This window comes from Falco punctatus (genome assembly GCF_963210335.1).
Source record: "Falco punctatus genome assembly, chromosome: 1".
Classification (NCBI taxonomy): Eukaryota; Metazoa; Chordata; class Aves; order Falconiformes; family Falconidae; genus Falco; species Falco punctatus.
This window is the reverse complement of record NC_137580.1, coordinates 34,450,461-34,470,571: the sequence shown is the minus strand read 5'-3', so window position 1 is coordinate 34,470,571 and position 20,111 is coordinate 34,450,461. Positions and strand designations below refer to the sequence as shown.

At 41.3% G+C, this 20,111-nt stretch overlaps 1 protein-coding gene across 11 annotated transcripts in view; it reads right to left on the bottom strand.

Annotated features, from left to right (window-relative positions):
* LCORL (ligand dependent nuclear receptor corepressor like) overlaps positions 1 to 19,499 on the bottom strand; it is an 85,741-nt gene extending 66,242 nt beyond the window's left edge. For 3 of the 11 annotated variants that reach the window (XM_080371787.1, XM_080371795.1, XM_080371788.1), the window contains exon 1: positions 19,263 to 19,479. In XM_080371787.1, coding sequence (XP_080227913.1) covers positions 19,263 to 19,410 — 148 coding nt within the window. In that variant the 5' untranslated portion in view covers positions 19,411 to 19,479. Of the gene's footprint in view, positions 1 to 18,066; positions 19,184 to 19,262 lie in introns of those variants that run through there. The other 8 variants (XM_080371794.1, XM_080371793.1, XM_080371791.1 and 5 more) reach the window with 6 other exon arrangements.
* Positions 19,500 to 20,111: the final 612 nt, after the last annotated feature.

Genomic DNA, 20,111 nt, shown 5'->3' with positions numbered 1-20,111 from the left:
ATTTTACTTAATACACTCATTTTCTTTACCGTATTGATTCAGATCCCTGAGCAAACAGGAACCAACATACCAGAGATTCCAATGTCAAAGGGAGGAAATCCTCTATTTAGACTCCAATACAAATTCCAAACCATAACTTAAAAAGATATTTGTCCTCTGCAAATCTTGACTGCAAGAATTAATGTAGTTGAAGACACTGCTTCTGCCACAAAGAAGAGACAGGGTGACCAAAAATGAAATGAGACTACAGAACAGCTTCAGTTCTAACTGGTTACTTTTCACTTCAGATAAAAATCCTTGTTTTCAACTCTCTACCCTGTGCTTGAGGGAATGCAGACAGTGATGAAATAGTTTCAAAAAATATATAGATCAAAAGGACTAGCTATAATATTAAGCAGTTTTAAGCATCAAGCAGAATACAAAAACAGGAGTGATATTCCAGTGCTAGGAAGACTGACATTGCCCACACCTCAGAGGCAAAACAAAAAGAGGAAACGTCCTGCCTCCCCCATCCAGTTGCTCAAAACTTTTGAAGAAAAGAGTGGCCAACACGGGGGGTGGGGGGGGTGGGGGGTGGGGAAGAGAAAAAGGTTTGTGGGTTAAGACTGAGATTAGCATCAATTCTGAGTTCAGGTCCATTTTTCAAGTACTTATAAATCACAGTAAGAAAAATAAGGTTCAATAAAAAATGAAGCATCTCCACACTACAAAGTAATGTTCTACACCAGTAAGTAAGTGTCCTTACAGACTTGTAAACAGAAGAGCCCACATGACACCTCTTACTGTAAACAAACACTGTCAAAATTAAAATTAGAATTAATTTCTAATGTAGTATCAAGACACTGAGAAAGTTGTGCTATTTATAATTTAAAAGGTGTAAGGAAACCACTTCAGAAGTGACAGTGCTGCTCTGTGTATAGGGGGAAAGATGCTTTTAAGCAACAGTAACTAGAACTTAGTTTCTGTTCTCTCTAGAAAGTCTTCTTTCTTTGAAGAGTGATGTACACACAGATGTCACACAGGGACATTTAGAGATGGAATTGGTGTGAGTATCAGTATTCTTCAAACACTGAAGCTTATCCTACTGCCTTTCTTTTTTCAAGACGCTACATCAAAAAGTTATTTAGATGTGAACTGTTACTTAGAACAGTGCTGGTGATAGTTTGGGCCAGTTCATAGTTTGTGTCCTTAGAGAAGAAGAATCAGAGGGAGTAAGTCATGGTAAAAGAAGATCACATCCAGCTTGGAAAAATGCTCATGACTTCCTCATTTGGTATCAATTTAACTGTTTGACAACAGAAGAAGACTAATGCCCAAAACTAAAACTTGGGAACTGTCACTTTCAAAAGACCATGTGCCTGAAGCATGTGTTTGTTTCTTAAGCATAACTTTAATATGCGTGAGGACTGAAAAGTTTGGCTATTTCACTTAAAATGTTTAGGTTTGCCAGACAAAGGCATCTTTTCTACATGAAGGTCTAGTCAGACGATCACTAAATCATCATAAAAAGTGAAGTCTGCAGCAAATCTGTAACGATGAATAGGTCACAACATTGCTTTACCATTAGGCAGCACCATACATCTTACCAGCATCTGGGAGAAAGTCTAGCAGCCAACTAATGAACAAATAGGTCTGGCACAGTTCCTGGATTATCAAAATCCAAGAATGTGAAGCTTTCTGCTAAGGTAGAGCTAGCTGAAAGCTGTTAAGAGAAAAACACAGTTATCAGAAAACGCCAGTTCAATGAGCCGAAAAAAATACTTAAATAATTCTTACCCTGATGGACTTTTCAAAAACTGAAGCTTAGGTTTCTGTATAACACCATGGGTCTACTGCAAACTAACGAAGTTCCAAACCTTCAGAAGCGTTCCATGCAACCGATGCCTAACAGTGAGTTTAATAAGTAAGTGGAACTTGAGATTCAGACTTCCATGGGAATTTTCAGGAGGTTTCTTTTCAATTATCATATCTGCATCATTCAACAAACCTGTCTACTCCCCACAAACTGCAAACTGTCTTGAAATTATGAACATGAGAAGTCATTCTTATCTCCCAGTAGATCCAACTCCTTCCTATTCAGAAACTATTTGTTGGTCTCTATTACTTAAAGAAAAGTTTGAATGATTGAAATCTGCAACTAGACTGCACTAAAATGGTGGTCCCTGAAATCAATTGACACATTGCTTATCTGCTGAAGCTATGGAATCAAAGGCACCTTGTATCTAGATGCCAAATTGTAACAAGGTAAGTGAACTATCAACCCTACAAATTTCAGTGCTGCATTCTTTGAAGAATTTATTTCCAAACATATTAACACATACTGAAACCGGCTGATTAAAAATATTTTATAATAATCCTAGACATACCATAATTTTACCAATAAATGAGTGCAACATACCTTTAAACTAACAGTTCATTAAAGTTTGTCATGCTTACTGTTCTGCATTTTATAATACCTGTGCCATGTATTTTCTCCTTTAACTTACAGATTGTTTTTATGAATACCTGGGTTTTAAAAAAAATTATAAATAAATAAACCAACAAACCCCCCCTCAAACAGTCATCATTTTTGTATCCAGCCAAGACCTGGCTTGACAAATTAGATAAAATGTAGAGCTGGCAACATGTCAACTAAGTCAACAAGAATTGGACATTTATCTATGTAAAAACTTCACTTGAAATAAAACTTATTAACCATGTCTCCTTTCCCTAAAAGATTTTCTAGAATTCAGGGTTAAAATTGCAAGTGTCTCAGATAATCCAGTTATATTGTAAGAACTCTAAATTTAGCTTAACTGTCATTTCAAATCAGTAAACAAGCTCAGTGCATAAAAGAAAAGATGACATTGCTCAAAGTAGGTAAGTAATGTATCTCAGCTTATGTGTCATGGTCAACCAACCTGTAATCTACATTTTCTAAGCACACTTTTATTGAATTTACATAATACACTGAAAAGAATACACATGAGTTGCTAATTGTTTAACATTTGATCAAGAAGGCTGGATTCCCTTGTTTCCCACTGGAGATTGAAAAAGCAGAAATACGGAAACGGAAACTTTACAAATTTTAGCTTCACATTAAGCACTCATCAGATAAAAGATGTCAGATATAAGAATAGAACAGGAAAAAGAGTCTCCTGGTTTTGCTTTTAGCATTTGACACAATTCAAAGATTAAGCAGGTGTGTTTGGGTGGGGTTTTTTGTTTGTTTTTTAAAGCAATTAACAGACATCTGTACAAACTTTTGATTAAACTTCCTCCTAACCACTAACCGGCCCAAAACAAAGAACAAAATGGTAAGATTCACAGTATGAGACTTTGATTCTCATCTACTGTAGAACAGAATTCATATAGTATTCAAATGAAACCACGTCAGTTCTGAGAATTTATTGGGAGATAAATACATTAATAATATGTATAGTAATGTTTTATAGAACATAATCAGAAGTTAATTACAGATTAGTTACAAAATTTATTATTCTATAAACACATTACTAACAACTGTCAATGTGACTTGGGGAGCAGGGGGTGGAACACCATAAGGGAAAAACAGACACGTATTTCAAGTACCTAGAGGCCAGACTCTGAATACTTTAGTCACGTAGAGAACAGACAACTGCTCTTACAGAAGGCGGATGGGTTTAAACAGTAGGCTATCCTGTCTTCGAAACATGCTGTTCCTTCCGTATTCCAGCACTGGCTCTTCCTTAGCAGAAGCAAACATCCATTATTTCCAGACAGACATTGATTCTCAGTTCTAAATTTGTAGTCTGCTTTAAAAATAATAAGAGGTATCTCTTCATTTCATACTGTGCAAAAAAGGAAAAAAATCATGTCCCTATTTTGTTTCTTAACAAAAACTCAGTGCAAATTCTGTACTTAGTTTAAGCAGCTAAAAAAAAAAAAAACAACCCAAAAAAAACCAACCAAAAAAAAAAGCATTTGAATCTGGAGTTTTAAGCCAAACAGCTACCAGGGGTCTGGGTGTTTTTTGTGGTTTTTTTTTTTTGGGTTTTTTTTTTTTTGTTTGTTTGTTTTGTTTTGTTTTTTTTTGAGGGGGGGTGTGGCTTTTTTTGTTTGGTTGTTTTTTTGGTTTTGTTTTGGGGTTTTTTGGGGGGTGGGGGGCGCAGGATGTAGTTGGACCATGAATTTTACAATTAAGGTAAAATCTTTACCAGATTTCACTTTTCCATTGACAATCTAGTGAGTTTCTTTGACACAAGACAGCCATATCCTATTGCTTCCCACAAGTCTCAAAGCAAGACAAAACAGGAAACTTCAGTACTTTAAGAAGGAAAAGTACCCTACAGATCAGCTTAAAGAAAGAATTCAGAAAGACAACAGCAACCACTTAGGGAACCCAACTGAACTGCAAGGTCAAGAATACAGGAATAGGATTTCTTAAAAGAAAAGGGTGATTACAGTCTGTATTTCCAGTAAGAGGGAAACTCCTGCAGGAACCAGATAAAACTGTTCCAGCACTCTGGAAAACTTCATATGAAGTTACTTATCTGGTACCAAACTTCTTAATCAGTCTCATAGGTCAAGGTTACTCGTATGCCACACAGAGCAAAACAGCCTTTATCTGTAAGGTTGAGAATGAAGGAGGAGAAAATGCCAGAGTACCATTACAGACATACAACTGATGAAGCTGTTTAGTATCCAGTTCATAACTGTTCTGTATGCCACATAGTCAGGTTACTTGGTTGTTAAAGGGCAGGTGGAGAAGTACAGCACCACACAGAACAAAGGACAGTTAACAGCTCTTCAAATACACCATCCAAATGACTGCCAAGCAGCTACTCTTGCAGACAACAGTAGAAGAGGCTATTCTGGTTCTTCCGAGTTTGTGATGCTGGTGGTTGAATGAGGCAGACAAGGTAAGCAGAGGGTGTGTAACCTGTTGTTCCTACCTAGGATGAGACCTGGAGAAAACAAGCAGTCGCTCTACTGCCTTTAAAACATTCTCTTTAATACCAATTTCCTCGAAGTTATTTGGTTCCTCAGAAGATTCTGAAAAGATGCCAAGATCTCCTCAGACAGTATGAAAGAGCCAGAAATGACTGACTAAACCAAGTACCAGCCCTCAAAATGCTACTGTATATGACAGCCTGAAGTAAAGGCCTTACAAAGTTGGGCCAGCAAAAAAACCCTTCCTGAACAACTGGACAATCATTCTTAAAGTCACCATTTAAGAGGCATATTCATCAAGTAAGACCATAGATTTCAATAACCAAAATAATCATACTGAAGCAATTTTACTCAGGACACACTACCATGGGTTTCTCACAGCTTTTTCTCCTGCAGTGTCACTGCACGAAGCATTGACTGGTTAGGTAAGAAATCCATGATCCCTCAAATTTTCAGTCCACTCCATAAAGGTTTGTGGAACAAATAGTGCTTGCCAGAGATGACAACAATAATTCAGACATGACTGATTTACAGACAAATGCTTCCTCAAAAACTCCTGATATTTTTTGGATTTACCAAATAGTTTACCTCCAGTGAAACCCCCATGTTTTGTTGAGAAGCCCTAGTTTTAAGAAAACACCCTGCTCTATGCAAGCAGTGAGGTACTAAATGCAGAAGTATTCAGAACTCAATCTGCCATTGTTTCTGAGGACTGCACACAAAAGTTGATCTAGGGTCACTGCTGAAGTGCAGTATTTCACATCAGCACTGAACTCAAGAGCTCTCTGGACACTTCCAGCATTTCAAGAGAAGAACTCCCAACACCACAAGTTATAAATGGAGCATTTCTTATTAAATCCCATTTCCTTGGGGCACAACACACTTGTTCAGGAGTCAGGAGACTTAGACAAGGGTGCAGATGGGAAAGGCACCTAAGGAAAAAAATGGAAAGGCCCAAAATAATTTCTCAGCTCCATATCAGACAGCTGAGAGGACCGGATAGCATGGATGAGGAGTGCATGGTTTTGGACACGGCTATAGCAGACTGGTATCAAGTGCCTATGGAATATACGTCTGTTAGAGTCAAGACACATATGAATTGGCATCTCAAGACAAAACTCTGTCAAGTCTGAGGGGAATTTGCACAATGCACATAAAACAAGCATAGAACTGACAAAAAAGGAGGAAGACAAGTGATGCTGAAGAAGATGGTCCAGCCTGCAGAACAGTTGTTAAGACTATTTCCTTAGGGCTAAGTTTTACCTTGCTAAATACATTTTACCAACAATCCAAAGCAGCACACAAGTATACCTGAAGTTCTGACTGATTGCTTCAGCACAGACTACAATATAAGCCCCAAAGATACACACGACACCTCATTTCACATCTGATTATATGAAGTAAAATCACAGGACAACTATAAGCCATTAATTGAACAATTCCTCAGATTTAGGCATCAACAAAAAAAGGTGTGGCAAGACCTCAATTAGGACAGCTTTGAAACAAAGCCTCCTGAACCTCTTTATGGCAAAACTCTAAATATCATCATCAGGATTCTGAGCTTAAAAGCCAGGTACCACAACAGAGTAGAACACACAACAGTGGCAGAATTGCAAAATAAATAGCTAAGATGGTAGAAGTGAGTTTATAAACCAAATTTCTCCAACAGTCATTGTACTATAGCACTTCCAAGCTTGTTTTTAGTCAGTTAAATACTACCTGTGAGTTCTGTACAGTCCGATCTACAGAGGTCTTCATTTTCAACTCCTCAGGCTGAGCAGCTAACCCTTCTTTCTCTCCATTCCTTTTTTCCTCTCCCGTTTAACTCACCTTCCAGCTTAAGCTACAAGCTCCCAGCTTGTTGCCATGATGGTCCGCTATATTCTATACATTCTCTAGGACCTTCTCTCTGCCAAGCTAGTTCAGTTGATGCCAGGGAAGGAGCAGCCTCTCCTACTCCTCAGAAGGCCTACAGGACACCCAGTCATAATATGATCAGTGTAAGGAGAAAATAAAACATCTTGTAATAACAGTCTCTTGTTGACAGGGACAAAAAAAAAAAAAAAAATCAAGGTAACAAGAAAAACTGAGAGGAACTTGAGATTCATACAACTGATTATGAAGAAGTCATTGACCTAATTACCTCAAGACCGGAGCACAGGAAAGGGGCAAAACTTAATGCCAATCATCAAAACACCCAATCGGCAATGGCGTATGCTTGCTTAGGTTATATGCTAAAGGCATACATAGCATGATAGAATAATTTAGGTTGGACTCAAATGATCTCTAAGGGTCTTTTCCAACTGTAAACCCAGCACTGCCAAGTCTACCAACTAAATGGTGTCTCTAAATGCCACATCTACATGTCTTTCAAATACCTCCAGGGATAGTGACTCAACCACTTCCCCGGCAGCTTGTTCCAGTGCTTGATAACCCTTCTAGTGGAGTTTTTCCTAATATCCAGTCTAAACCTCCCCTGGCACAACTTGAGTCCATCTCATAAACCAGCAAGTCAGAAAGCTCATAACTGGGCAAATAAAATGCAAAGAACAGAATTACCAGATGCCTAAAGAATTATAATGTATTACTAAAGAGCCAACAAAACTTCTATAAAGGGAAGTTGTACTTCAAACACTACTGAGTTATTTGATGATGTCAGTAGGTATACAGACATGACACTAAGAGTAAATCAAGATTTTGAAATAGCATAATCTGACATCCATCTCCAAAAGCTTTAAAAACTTCCCAAATAACAGAGGTGAAGTCCTTGCGTAGATAAGTAATGGGTAAAACATGTAAGTAAACTGTTAGTTTTCACAGCAGGTCACAATCAAGAGTGTCCCTGGGTTGCCTTTGTTCTTCCACCCAAAGAGATGATCTAATGAAGTGACAATCCACTGCCCAGTACAGTCTAGTATTAGCAGCAAAGAAAATTAAGAGCATCAGTGGAACTTCAAAATATTGAGGTATCAAGGTGGCAAAATTGAGGAATATTACCAAGTACATATTAAGCTAAATAGTGGAGAAAGCAGATCTTCATATTACATAGACAGTAACGGGCTTTGAACTGACATCACTCAAGTTTTAGCTTGGGGTTCAAATACACAGTTCTGTGGAAGGCTGAGCTCTGTAAAGGGCATGTCAAATGCTTTGACGTCTTAAAGGAAGATCTCCTGCATTGCTTCCTGGTTTGTCACCACAAATTCAAGATCACATCAGTGTGAATACATGCAGTTCTAGTTTTGCCACCTCAAGAAGAGAGCAGAACTAAGATGAAAGAAGAAAGGAGGGAAGAATGATCAAATTTAATAAACAGCTTCTCTACAAGGAACATGTAAGAACTCTTCAGTTTGGGAGATGGAAGAGATGGCCAAGGGAAGATAAATCAGGTCTTCATAAAAAAAATTGGAAAAAATCTCAAACCCACATAAATAGGAAACATCTCTGCCATCCACTGCTTTTTTAAAGTAATGGCTTCATATGGTGCTTCTTGTTTTGGGACAAACAGAAGTCACATAATATAACCAGGGGACACCTGAGATACACTGAAGTTTTATGTTGCTTTGAATTAACACATCTATGCAGAATCAACAATAACTTATGGCAGAATAATCTAGTAGATTAGTTATAAAAAAACAAGAAAATGTTATTTCTCCCAAGGATCAAGACAAGTGTCAATGAAGGCTAGAAGATTTCATAAATATCATTATAATTTTTCCCTAGCAGCCCCCCACTGGCTGCAGACAGTAGATCCTAGACTAATCAGACTTGCTGTGATCTAGTAGAGCTGTTCTTATCTTATGATGCAAAGACAGATTATTATGACCCCCATTTAACATGGTCTAGACCATACTTTGTCTGAAATACTGTTTACTCTAGAACCCATTCAAACTGAAACAGGAGGAAAGGGAAATACTCAAACAAATCACAAGAACAAAGTGCTTATTATAGCCTCTATTCCGCAATTGGGACTGTACCACAGTGCAGACAGTAAACTTTGGACAATATATGCTATTAGCAGTCTGCACTAGCTTGTACATTTGTAGCTACATTTTTTTCACTTGTCTGTGAACTAGTAGTTTAAAATTCAAATCCACTACAGCAACTTTTGAGTGATTATTGCTCATTATCCATTAACACTCAGGTTTTACTATGCTAAATAAGCAGTATCATCTGAATATATGGAAGGGGAAATGAGAAAAATAGAAGGGAAAACCCCTAAATGACAGCATTGCTACAATGCATAAAAACTGGGGATAAATTAAGGCTGGAAGTGTCCTAACTTCTAGTCAGAATCAGTTTGGGATCCATTTCCAAAACCAAACAATTAAATCCTTTGAAACAGCTACCGATTAGCATGTGAAAAACCGATAACAAGGTAGCAGACTTCTGGACCTGGCAAGACTGCCAGAGACTGACATTTCCTGAATAAGGTGGTAGGAAGAAGCGTACACCCCTCTTCCTCAAGCACCATGAGATAGGATACCTAGCAGCAGTTCATATAGAAAGAAACAGATGAAATTACACTTGGAGAAAGACATCATGACAATTTTCTGACCAAAAGATGGAAAGTATAATTTGCCTTAGTGAGCATGTTTGTGGTGAAGATGCTCCATATAGAAACATACAAAAGTCAAAAGCTGAGAGAAAACTATTTGTGGAGACACAAAGTTGTCAAGATTGCTTTAATGTCACTGATGATAAAATGTTTGGAAGCAAAGGCAAACAGGTGGTTTCAAGGAGAAATCAAAGACAGGAAACAACTGCTTATGAAAGTTGAAGGATGGAGAGATAGGGTGGTCCAGGAAGAATAAGAAAATTTAAGGAGTATGAACCAGAACCACACATAAGTCCACAGTCACCGCATTATTTAGCTGGTAGCACAGCAAACTTTTGGAGACAAGAGTTGGCACAGTTAGCACTACAGCCCTTATACAGAGCAGTCTAAGGCAGCAATAGATCCTATTTTTCTTCCCTCTCATCAGATGGCTAACACCAGAATGACCTACATCTGAACTACAGGTCACAAAGCAGGAGCCATTAGACAATCCTCCCCCATATTAAGATTAGGGTGCTTAATAGCTCCACTTAGGTAAAGTCAAATCTTCACATTTAACTGGGCCTTGCTGTGGCATGCTCTCTGTTCTGTGAGCCAAGCCGACAGCTGCAATCACAAGCTGGAGTCTTTTAAAGCAGTCTTCTATAATCTACATCATATACGGCAGCAATATTAGTTAACTGTTAATCAAAATATGTCCAGCAGTTTTGCACAAGTAGTAGTTTAACCTGGCATTATGAAACAGTGTAGTGCTTTTAGAACAGAAAATAAAACTTGTAAATAACATGTGCAAAGCTTTTTGACAGTAGTTATAAAAAGCAGCCACATATTCAACCCTGATTAATTACACTGCCCCCTGACCTATTAGTGGCTCAGCAGACTAGAAATGCACTAAAGTTAGTTTATAAAGCAGTGGAATTTTGACTGTGAAAACTACTATTCATATGTAATATTTTTAACTAGCCTTTAATTAAGATGATTTGAAGAAGCTGGGAACTGTGGAATGAGGAAAATAAATATTTATAATGTGAAAATTAAGCATTTTTGAAAGCAGTTGGTAGCATTTTAGAATAAAACATGTTGCAAAACAACATTTTTTTTCCAATGAACAGCTCTTCAAATGCGAGTAATCAATCCCCAGGTGCCACAAAAGCTAGGATGTCTCGTAATTGGAAAGCAGGACCCTAGCAAGTTATACAGAAACTGAAAGCTGAGGATCATAGTTAAAGCAGTCACAAATTCAGTAAGCTTTTGTTTACCAACAGACTATAAAAGAAAAATTCACATCTAGTGATACTTACTCAGCTCTCACTGCTACTATACAACACATGCTGCTACAGAGATGCAAGCCTGGATGGATGTTGAGAACCAAACAATTAAAAGCAGTAACTTTATTTAAAAAAAAGCAGAGACCCCAGAAGAATTTTGCAAAGAAGAAAACTTTATGTAAGAAGGGGTTAATCCAGCTGCTCAAGACTGCACAGGAAGCTGGTCTGTGCCAGAAATGGAAAGAAAAAGATGACAACCTTACACGTGGGTCTTTGATCTGCAGTCATGTGCTGCTGACCACAGCCCATAGAAAGAAATTCAGCCTCTACCCCCCAACGCATTTCTGCAGATTCAGAGTTGCCTGCTCTTTGTAATATGCCTTCTACAACCTTATAAACTCAAACAGATGAGCCATTACCATCCATCTTCCCTTCCCTGCTCTCTCCTCACCTCTTCCTGGCTTCTTTATGCCTTTACTGGATGGAAGGATGAAGTGGTAGATTAGCAGTAGAAAAAACCAAACCAACTAACCACATTAAAAAAACCAAACCCACCTTGTTTGAGGGTGTAAAGTTGTTTTATGTATGGTAGCTAAATTTATAATGCCATCCTTTTTTCAGAAGTTTAATACTAGACATGTGAATCACACAAATTCAGTTCTGTTCCAACCTATCTTATGAAAGTTCCCTCCAAGCACACGGAAGAAAGCAAGGTTCAAGAATAACATAAAAGACAGCGGTCCTAACTGGGATGAAGAATTTTAGGTTAGCGAAGTCTATAAAGCTCTGGCTGACCTCTACATTTTACATAAAGACACCGAACATTAAAGGTTAGAATAAACAGCCTTGTTTGAAGCCCTAATACTTGTGTCACATTCAGGAATAAGGGATCCATTGTAACTATCTATTCAAAACACCCATATAATACAGCTGAAAAGTAAAAAAGGTGAGGGCGGATAAGGGGAAGAGATACTAATTTTTCTCACTTTAGCTATAGGTAGTACAAGCCTTGGCTACTTGCCAGTAGCTGAGGAATACAGCTCCTCAACAGCATACACTGATCTGATAAATTCATCAGCATGACACATTCCTATTACACAACTACTAGTACTTATTACTATAGCAAGACAGTTCACTAGACTCAACTAACAGGAAACCAACCCAGAGCAACAACAACAAAATCACAGTAGCCCCCCCCCCACCCCGACTAACTTAAACCAGAAGGGCCATTCATTGTTACATGAGACAAGTTCCACTACAAAGGGAGAACAAATGGAAAGATGTTATTAAGAAGAGCAAGAGCACAGTACCACTCACAATCTTGATCAGGATGACGTTTATCCAACTTAGTTTTCACCTTACTTCAAACCCCCAAAAAACTGTTGCTAAAATAGGCAACTACTAAAAATCAGAAGCCTTGTTCTCTCCAGCAAAGCTACTTATACTTGACTCACAAGAAAAAGCAGGTACATAGTAAACCCGATTAGGAAACTGATCCAAGTTAAACCAGATCTGACCTTTTCTTTCCTATTCTTCCTCCTACCATGTTTTCCCTCCTGTTTTCTAGGTTAGCATTAAGCTAGAGTAGTTACACAGTCTAGTTTGTTGAACTGTTTAGTAAATGAATGCTCATACCAGCTGACGTAAATCATGAAGGTAGGCACAGTGAGTCCGGAAAGAAAAACAATAAAATTGCGTTATGCATCAAAAAAAAAACCACACCAAAAAACCAAAAAACAACAAAACCAAAAAAACAAAAACCCGAAAGTTACCAACCTCAAGCATTAGCACACAGTTATTGAAAGCCCATTCAAAGAAAGGATTGAAACAGAGTTGCAGTGACACTATCTGTACTTCATTGTTTTAGTTTACACAAACTCCAGCTTAGGAAAATCTTAGTGCCTACAACATAGGAAGGCTATCAGAGTTTAAATTTGTCAGCTCAACACCAGCCACATAAAAAAGTAAACAGCTACCATATAAGAATATACAGTAAGAAAGTTCAAGCTATGCCTAAAAACATTGACAAGGATTACAGTAGTTCCTGGAACACTTAAAAATTGAACTGCTTCCATATACTGGTATCTAGAAATAAGGAGCACCAAAACCATAATCAGAGGTGTTATCAACATTAATCAAGATGTGTGTATCCATTTGCATGCCCTGCCACACATTTCAATTCTGAGAGCAAAGAACTCAAAGCATTGCTTGCACCCTGCAGTCCATGGATTAGTCTGTGTAGCAGGCAGTTTTGTCTTTCATAAAATTTTGCTCCATTCATCCTTACAATTGCAGGTTCACAAGAGATCAGTGAACTTGTACAGCATCTACTGCTAGATGCGCAGAACTTCCTCCCTTGCCTTTTAAACTAAGCCTCTGGGTATCATTAAGGTAACTTTTCTTGTACAGTTTTCCCAAGTAAAAATTTGTCTCAAGACTCAAACATAACATGTCCCTTCAAACACACATGATGACAGCAGTAAGCAATTACTTCTTCCTGAGAGAATGAGTTGAAATGGATTGTGAAAGGATATGGAAAAGAAGCTGATTTAACACTATATATTTGAAACAAAGTTAATTCAACACAAGCCAAACAAACCCCATGTGTTTTCTCTTAATTCAGTCCGAGGACAGTTAATGTGATGCATACACTACAGCAACTTCCAATGACATTATACACATACTGGCAATTTTTCCTCTTTTGTCAACCTGCTTAATTTAGGGGAAACCAGGCTGGTATGTTTAGGGCTATGTTCCATTCTTGGCAGCTGACAGCACCATAGGCAGCTAAACCAATCCAATGGCTTATTTCTGCTATTACCCATCCTGCTTCTGTTTCACTGTCCCACCCCTGTCCTTGTGCTAGCATCAGCATCCATCTTTTTTGGGGAGGTAGGTTGGTTGGTTGGTTGTTTTTTGCAAACCCCTAACTCTTCTCAACAGACTGCTGACTGGCTACTGAGTTAAAGCAGATCAGACAGTGGTCCAATGAGTGCTGATGCAAGTACACAAGCAACAGGAACATGCAGTCAAGATTGTGATTTCTCCACTCTGGTAATAGTTCTGTGAGACATGATGATGCAAGATGGCACTTTAACGTATTCTTAAGATTGCAGTGCCATAATAAGTGTTCAGTGCTAATGTTGACTTGCACACCTGCCTCTGATACCAGTTTGAGCTATTCCTTTACATGATACCATCTTCACCCACTGCATCAAAAACGGTCTGTGAACCTGTGCTATGATTCTGATCTAGATTCAATTTCTGTTCTTCCAACACTTGCAGTAACGCTGAGATTACTTCCCTGCTCTCTTTTACAACTGGAATCACTCCAAGAGTTTCACATCATAGCTCAACGCACGACAGATCCACAGGAACACTTTACACCAGTATTACTACCCATCATACTGGATGATGGCACTGTGGTCACAGCAAGCTTGTTTGCCATTTCAAGAAGCCAGAGAGCCAAGGAAGCAAAAGAATTGAAAGCAGGTATAATTTTGAAATCATTCTTGCATACAGTCTGTTAATGGCTTGACAGGTAATAGAGCATTGAGCCATCAAAACAATCACTAGCAGATACACACATACATTATAGATGTATAGCAAAATAACTAGTTCTGCCACTACTATTGCAGCAACTGCAGAAAGTCACCCAAAACTGCCAGTAGTATTACAAAAAAAGTGACACTAAGCTGCTGCGAAGTACTTAGAGCCACAATGAAAGTGAGAACGCTTCTGCTTATTGTGGGAATAAAGATACTAAGTACTTAATGCAAGCCTGGGGATCACACCAAATGCAGTAGCTACAAATTTTTTGGTTGGGAGTGAGGTGGGGAATGCTCCTCTACCTGGAAAGTGCACTTGAGACCCCTCATGTTCAAAAATAGTAAGCTGGAGCAGAAGTTCAAGTATTTTTTAAAAAATATTGAAAGTCTAGATGCATCAAAACACAGTTAGATGCACCAATGTATCCCAGTTTAGAAGGACAAAAGTCTGAAAAAATATGAGTAAAGGAGTATTTGTATGCTAGATTTCACAAGCATACAAAAATGGATTTTCACTTTGATCACATTTCAGTTTTTATAAGAAACCAATACCGAGGCTATTTCCTGTCAAATGTGTGCCGTTGAGCTGCAGCAGAGGAACAGTAAAACTTCTACCCTTCCCCTCCCCCAAACAGCAATATATTTTAAATAGTTGAAATAATATTTTAAACTTTCATTTTCACAATGAAAGGTTATTCAGAGGTTTTTATATTTTCACAATAAAATGCAATGCCATAGCAAGAAGATTCAATATCCATGACTGGAGTTACCTGGCACTTTCCATTAAAAAGCCGCAAGTTACTGCTCCAAACTCCACTGTAGGCTACTGTGACAACACTATAAAAAGCACCACCTGATGAAGCTTTTTCTTGCACCCAGCAATTACTAGGTCACTCCTCTTGTGCCTACTTCATGAAAGTTATGGGGACTCAATATACGTGCTAACACTCTACTTGCAAAGTTCAAACAAAATTGGTCAGTGGGATCAATGACTGCTTGGAAAAATGGCATAAATCCTGTTTCTTAAGGCTGACCACAGTATGAAGCTAGACTTTTATAAGAGCTCCATACTAGCAAAGCCTCCCAATCCAATGGCATGCATTTAACCAATTCACATTACAAAGCTTTTTTAACCCTTCTGATACTCATCTCTTGCAATTTAAACCACCACAGAGCTCAGTTGCTGGCTAAGTTCAGTACTTCAAGTCTGAGCTTTCTGGCACTTTTCCATAAACATAGAATTTAGAATTAGGGTATTTTGTTTGTTAGTTATGCACAAAGACTGTACCTTGGACAAAACATACCAGTGAGTGGTGCTATAAACAGTACTTGTTAGCACATATTATGCTGTAAGAACACCAACAGAATCAAGATCTTCAGGTGCCTTCTAAGAGCATTTAGTTTTGAACTCTTGATCAAGTCATGCAAGGAGTTAGGCACATCTATAAGCACAAGTCTAGGCATCTTAGGAATGTCAGCACTCAACAAAACGTACACAAAGATTACCTACCACCTGAACAGCTATTTTGTACTGAACACCTCTTTAGTATTTCTATGAATATATTCATTCACTTACAAATCTGAAGTCTTTTGTACCTTCAGATATGTTTAGATACCAAATAAGAGAATTCTCAGTAATGTCAGTGAAATTTTATTGCTGTTTTTCTTTTCCAATTTTTAAAATGCTTAAACATTTTTACCCAAGACTTTATATCATATTCTGCAGGTCACAAATTAATGTAACAGGCTGGCAAAACCCAAGCTTTTAATTCTGAAGTCCATGCAGTATTCAAGTTTGCAACTAGGTTTTGAGAAACAATTCAGCAATTGAGCCCTTCAAGCATAAGTCCCTAACCATCAATGAACTTCAAGCACACAGTATAGTGTGAGCAACTGAATATTATTTCTGTCTCAATGTTGCGGATATGAACAATCTGTCAACTACAAGCCCCAGGCTGGACGATCACTGTCTTGGAGGTATTATCTCTGGCTCAGTTTACCATATCCATAAATTAAGTGGATGGGGAATGCTTTACAGATAAAGGATTTCAAAATGCTCAAGTGATTATACTACAGAAATGTAAACATCAAATTTAGTATCAACATGGTAAGTGATACCAGACATCGAAATAAAGTTACTTATCCAAAGGGTTTAGCAAAAACAATATGACATTTTCAAGGAGTCTGTACTTTCTTGCTTTGTTCCCTGAACAAAATGCTTAACGAATGATATCACCTTTCAACATTTTTTTTAATTAAAAAAAATAAAAGCAAAGGGTAGAATGATCTGAGACTTTTGTTGGTGCTTTTTTTTTTTAGGGCAGTAAGCTAGTTCAAGAATTGGGGGAGGCTACTACTTTACCGCATAATTTTCCTCACTTTGCAACAAATGTGTGATTCTTGAGAAGAACGAAAAAAGAAAAAAAGTTATGCCAAATCCATCAAATTCACCACTCCTCTCACACCACGTTGCCATTTCAGCCATCAACCAAACAACTTTCCAGACCTTCCACTTAACACTAAGTTTGCTACACTCTTCAGATCCTTAGAAACATTTTGCCGAGAAAACACAATTAACCATTTTTACTTTGGAAGCTGATTTGAGCTAACCTAGGAGGCCATTTTACACCTACAGAATTTCAAAGGAGTAAAGAAAAAAAAAAACCAACGAAACAAACCAAAGGTGTTAAGGGTACTCTACGTCCATTATCCTGACTACTCACTTTCTTGCCACTTTGTTTACATTTTCTCTCAGATAAGGGCTGCTCAACAGGCATGCCAAGTAACAGTTCTTAACAAAGGTAGCTCTTGACTATTAAACCATAACCGATGTCCTTCCTCCTTAGCAGTTGTCAATCATTTCAGGGCTCCTTTCTATTAATTGAATTTTGCATTATGAACATAAAAATCTATCATATCCTAAATAATTATATTTCACACTGATTGCACCGTTGTGTTGCTTCACACTCACTTTTCTCCTTCTTGGAACAAAAATTATGTTACCATTTTACACTTTGCAATTCTCAGTGAAAGAGCAACCAAAAAAACCCCAAAAAACAACTTTGAAGAAGCTCCCTAACCACAATAGGTCTGCCCATCAGAAGACCCAATGTATGGCGATTTTTTTTTTTTTATGGAGCATTCATTACATTTCTTTGCAGTCCTTGTCAGTGTTGGTCATGCTGTGCAACAGCATTCCCTGAACACATCCAGCAGCATACCATTACCAGCTGAAAGTCCCTTCAGTCACCAACTGTCAAGCAGACTTTTAGGATTTTAATTTAAATCTAAAACTGAAATGACATTAAATAACAGGTAAACAGAGGAACAGCCACTTATATACTGTGAGATATTAGCCCATCAGATTTAAGTTTATCACAGCATCTGTGTCAATGACCTACCTTTCCCTATATATACTAATTAAACTGCATTCTTTCCACAAGAAGCATTGTCTAATATATTAGTGTACAGAAAGACATAAACATTGTTTTCCTAAACAGTAGTATAAAAACTCAAAGACAGTGCAAGTGTACACAGGTATCATAATATATAGACAGGTGTTATTACAGGTGTTTAAAAGTGTTACTGGGGCAACACTGCAAGAACAAGAAGTACATGCGCATGAAACAGCTACCAAGTTACTGAAAATACGTAAAAAACCCTCACAAACTCGGACAAAACTAATTGCCTGCAATTATGTGTACCTACTCGTTAGATATTTACTTCTTTCTTTGATCTCGCCTGAAGCACAGGCAGAAACACTGAATGAACTGCTGCTTACCCTCCCCGCTACACCTGTGTTTCCACCGCTCAGCCATCAGGGAGGATCAGCACTGACACTAGCGTGCTGCTTGAAGATCAAGGGGTTTACCTATTTCCCTAAGAAGGGAAACGGCTGTTGAAACGATACAAACGAGCAGTTCCTGGCATCAAAGCGTTCGCTCCCCCGCCAAACATTAAAAAAAAAAAAAAAAAAAAAAGAAAAGAAAAAAGAAAAAAGGAAAAAGAACCAACAAAAAAGAGAAAAGCACACAAACCGCACCCCAACCCCCACACCCCCGCCCCGCGGCGGCGGCACACGTAACGAGCGCCAGCGCTGGCAGCGGGCAGGCTGCCCGCGGGGAAGGGGCAGCGGAAGCCGGGGCAGAGGCGCGAGCCGTTACCCCGGCGGGCCGCGGCGGAGCGTGCGCCCTCCCGGTCGGAGCGGAGCGGCCCCGGCCTCCCCCGGCCCCCGCCGCCGGGGCTCTCCCCGCGCGGGAACGCCGCCGGGGCGGCCGCCAGGGATCGCGCTCCCCCGCCCCCCGCCCAGACACGCGGGGAAGTCACGTGACCCGGGGGAACCTCACGGCACGAGAGCCACCGGGGCAGCCCCGGGGGCGGGGGGGAAGGAGTGCGAGGGGAGAACTGCCGTCGCCATGACAACTTCCAGGGGGGTGGGAAAACTTCAAATCCCAACCGTCAGTGCAGGAGCGGCTCCCTCTTAAAGGCGCACACACACACGCACACACAGGCGGGCTCCCTCCCCCCCTCCACCCCCTAGGCACTGGCGATGGAGGAGGAGAGGAGGGGGGCAGCCACCGGCACTCACCGCGCCGACGGGAAACCGAGACAAAAGGACCCGAGCCGAGAAGGGGTCTCGGTCGATGGCGAAGGGAGGGACCGAGCAGCCCCGGCCGAAGCCGTAACACCCACCCGCCGCTGCCTTGAGGCGGCTTAGGACCTTCGCTCTCTCCCACAGACCCCGTCTCCGCTTCCGCCGTCCGAGAAAGCCGCTGGAGCCGCTCCTCCATTCCCGCTACGCCCCTCCGCCCACCCCAGCGACCCGGGCTCAGGGCGCCGAGCCCGCTCCCCCGCGGGGAGACCCCGCTCCCCGCCTCGCCCCCCCCCTTCTCCTCAGGAGCCCCGCTGCCTGCCTGCCCGCCGTCGCCCCGCGACGGCCGGGATACCCCGCCGCCCCCCCACCCCCCGCTCTCTTACCCACACAGTGCATGAGCCGGTGCCGCCAGGAGTCGAGTTCTCGGCGGACTCCCCTGCGCTCCGCCGTGCAGCGGGGGCTCCGGCACTGGGAGGCGGCGGCAGGAGGAGCAGGAGCCGCGGCGGCCATTCTGTCTGTTCCCTTTTCCATCTGCCTCTGACCTCACGCCCGCTCATTTACATACGAGCGCGCGCTCCCCCGGCTCCTCTCCCTCCCCCCCCCCCCCCCCCCCTTGCCTCGTCGAGCGCGTGCCCGCGCCCATCTTCCCCCCCCCCCCCCAGCTCAGCATCCGGGGCGGGGAGCGCGCGCCGCCTGGCGGGGTGATTGACACGTGTCCCCGCTCCCCGCGGCGTCCCCCGGCCCGCCGCGGGGCCTCCCGGGCCCCATTCTGTCCCGGCGGAGAGCGGGCCGGATCGGTAACCGGGCCGAAAGCGGGCGCCCCCTCCACCCCCACCGCCGCCCCGTTTCCCATCCGTGTCCCCCCCCGGCCTACAACTCCCGCAGGGCAGCGCGCCACCCGCTCCGGCCCAGCCAGGGCAGGCGGCAGCAATGCACGCCGGGAGCTGTAGTTCGCGGGGGGAGGAGGAACGGTGCCCACCCCCGGCGCTTTCCCCGCCGGGGAGACGCCCCGCACGGTCCTTCCGACGGCTCTGAGCCCTGGCACCTCAGAGCGGCCCTCGCCCCGCGCCTGCCAGCACCGCAGCTCGGCCGGAGGCAGCTCGGGGTTAAGAGGATTTCAAAGAACCGGCGCTGGGCTTGCCCCCATCCCACGGTCCGCCCCGGGTGCTGGCCGTGGCAGGGCTTGCCCGCGGGCTCCCCGCAGGCTCTAACACCCGCTCAGCCACACCTGA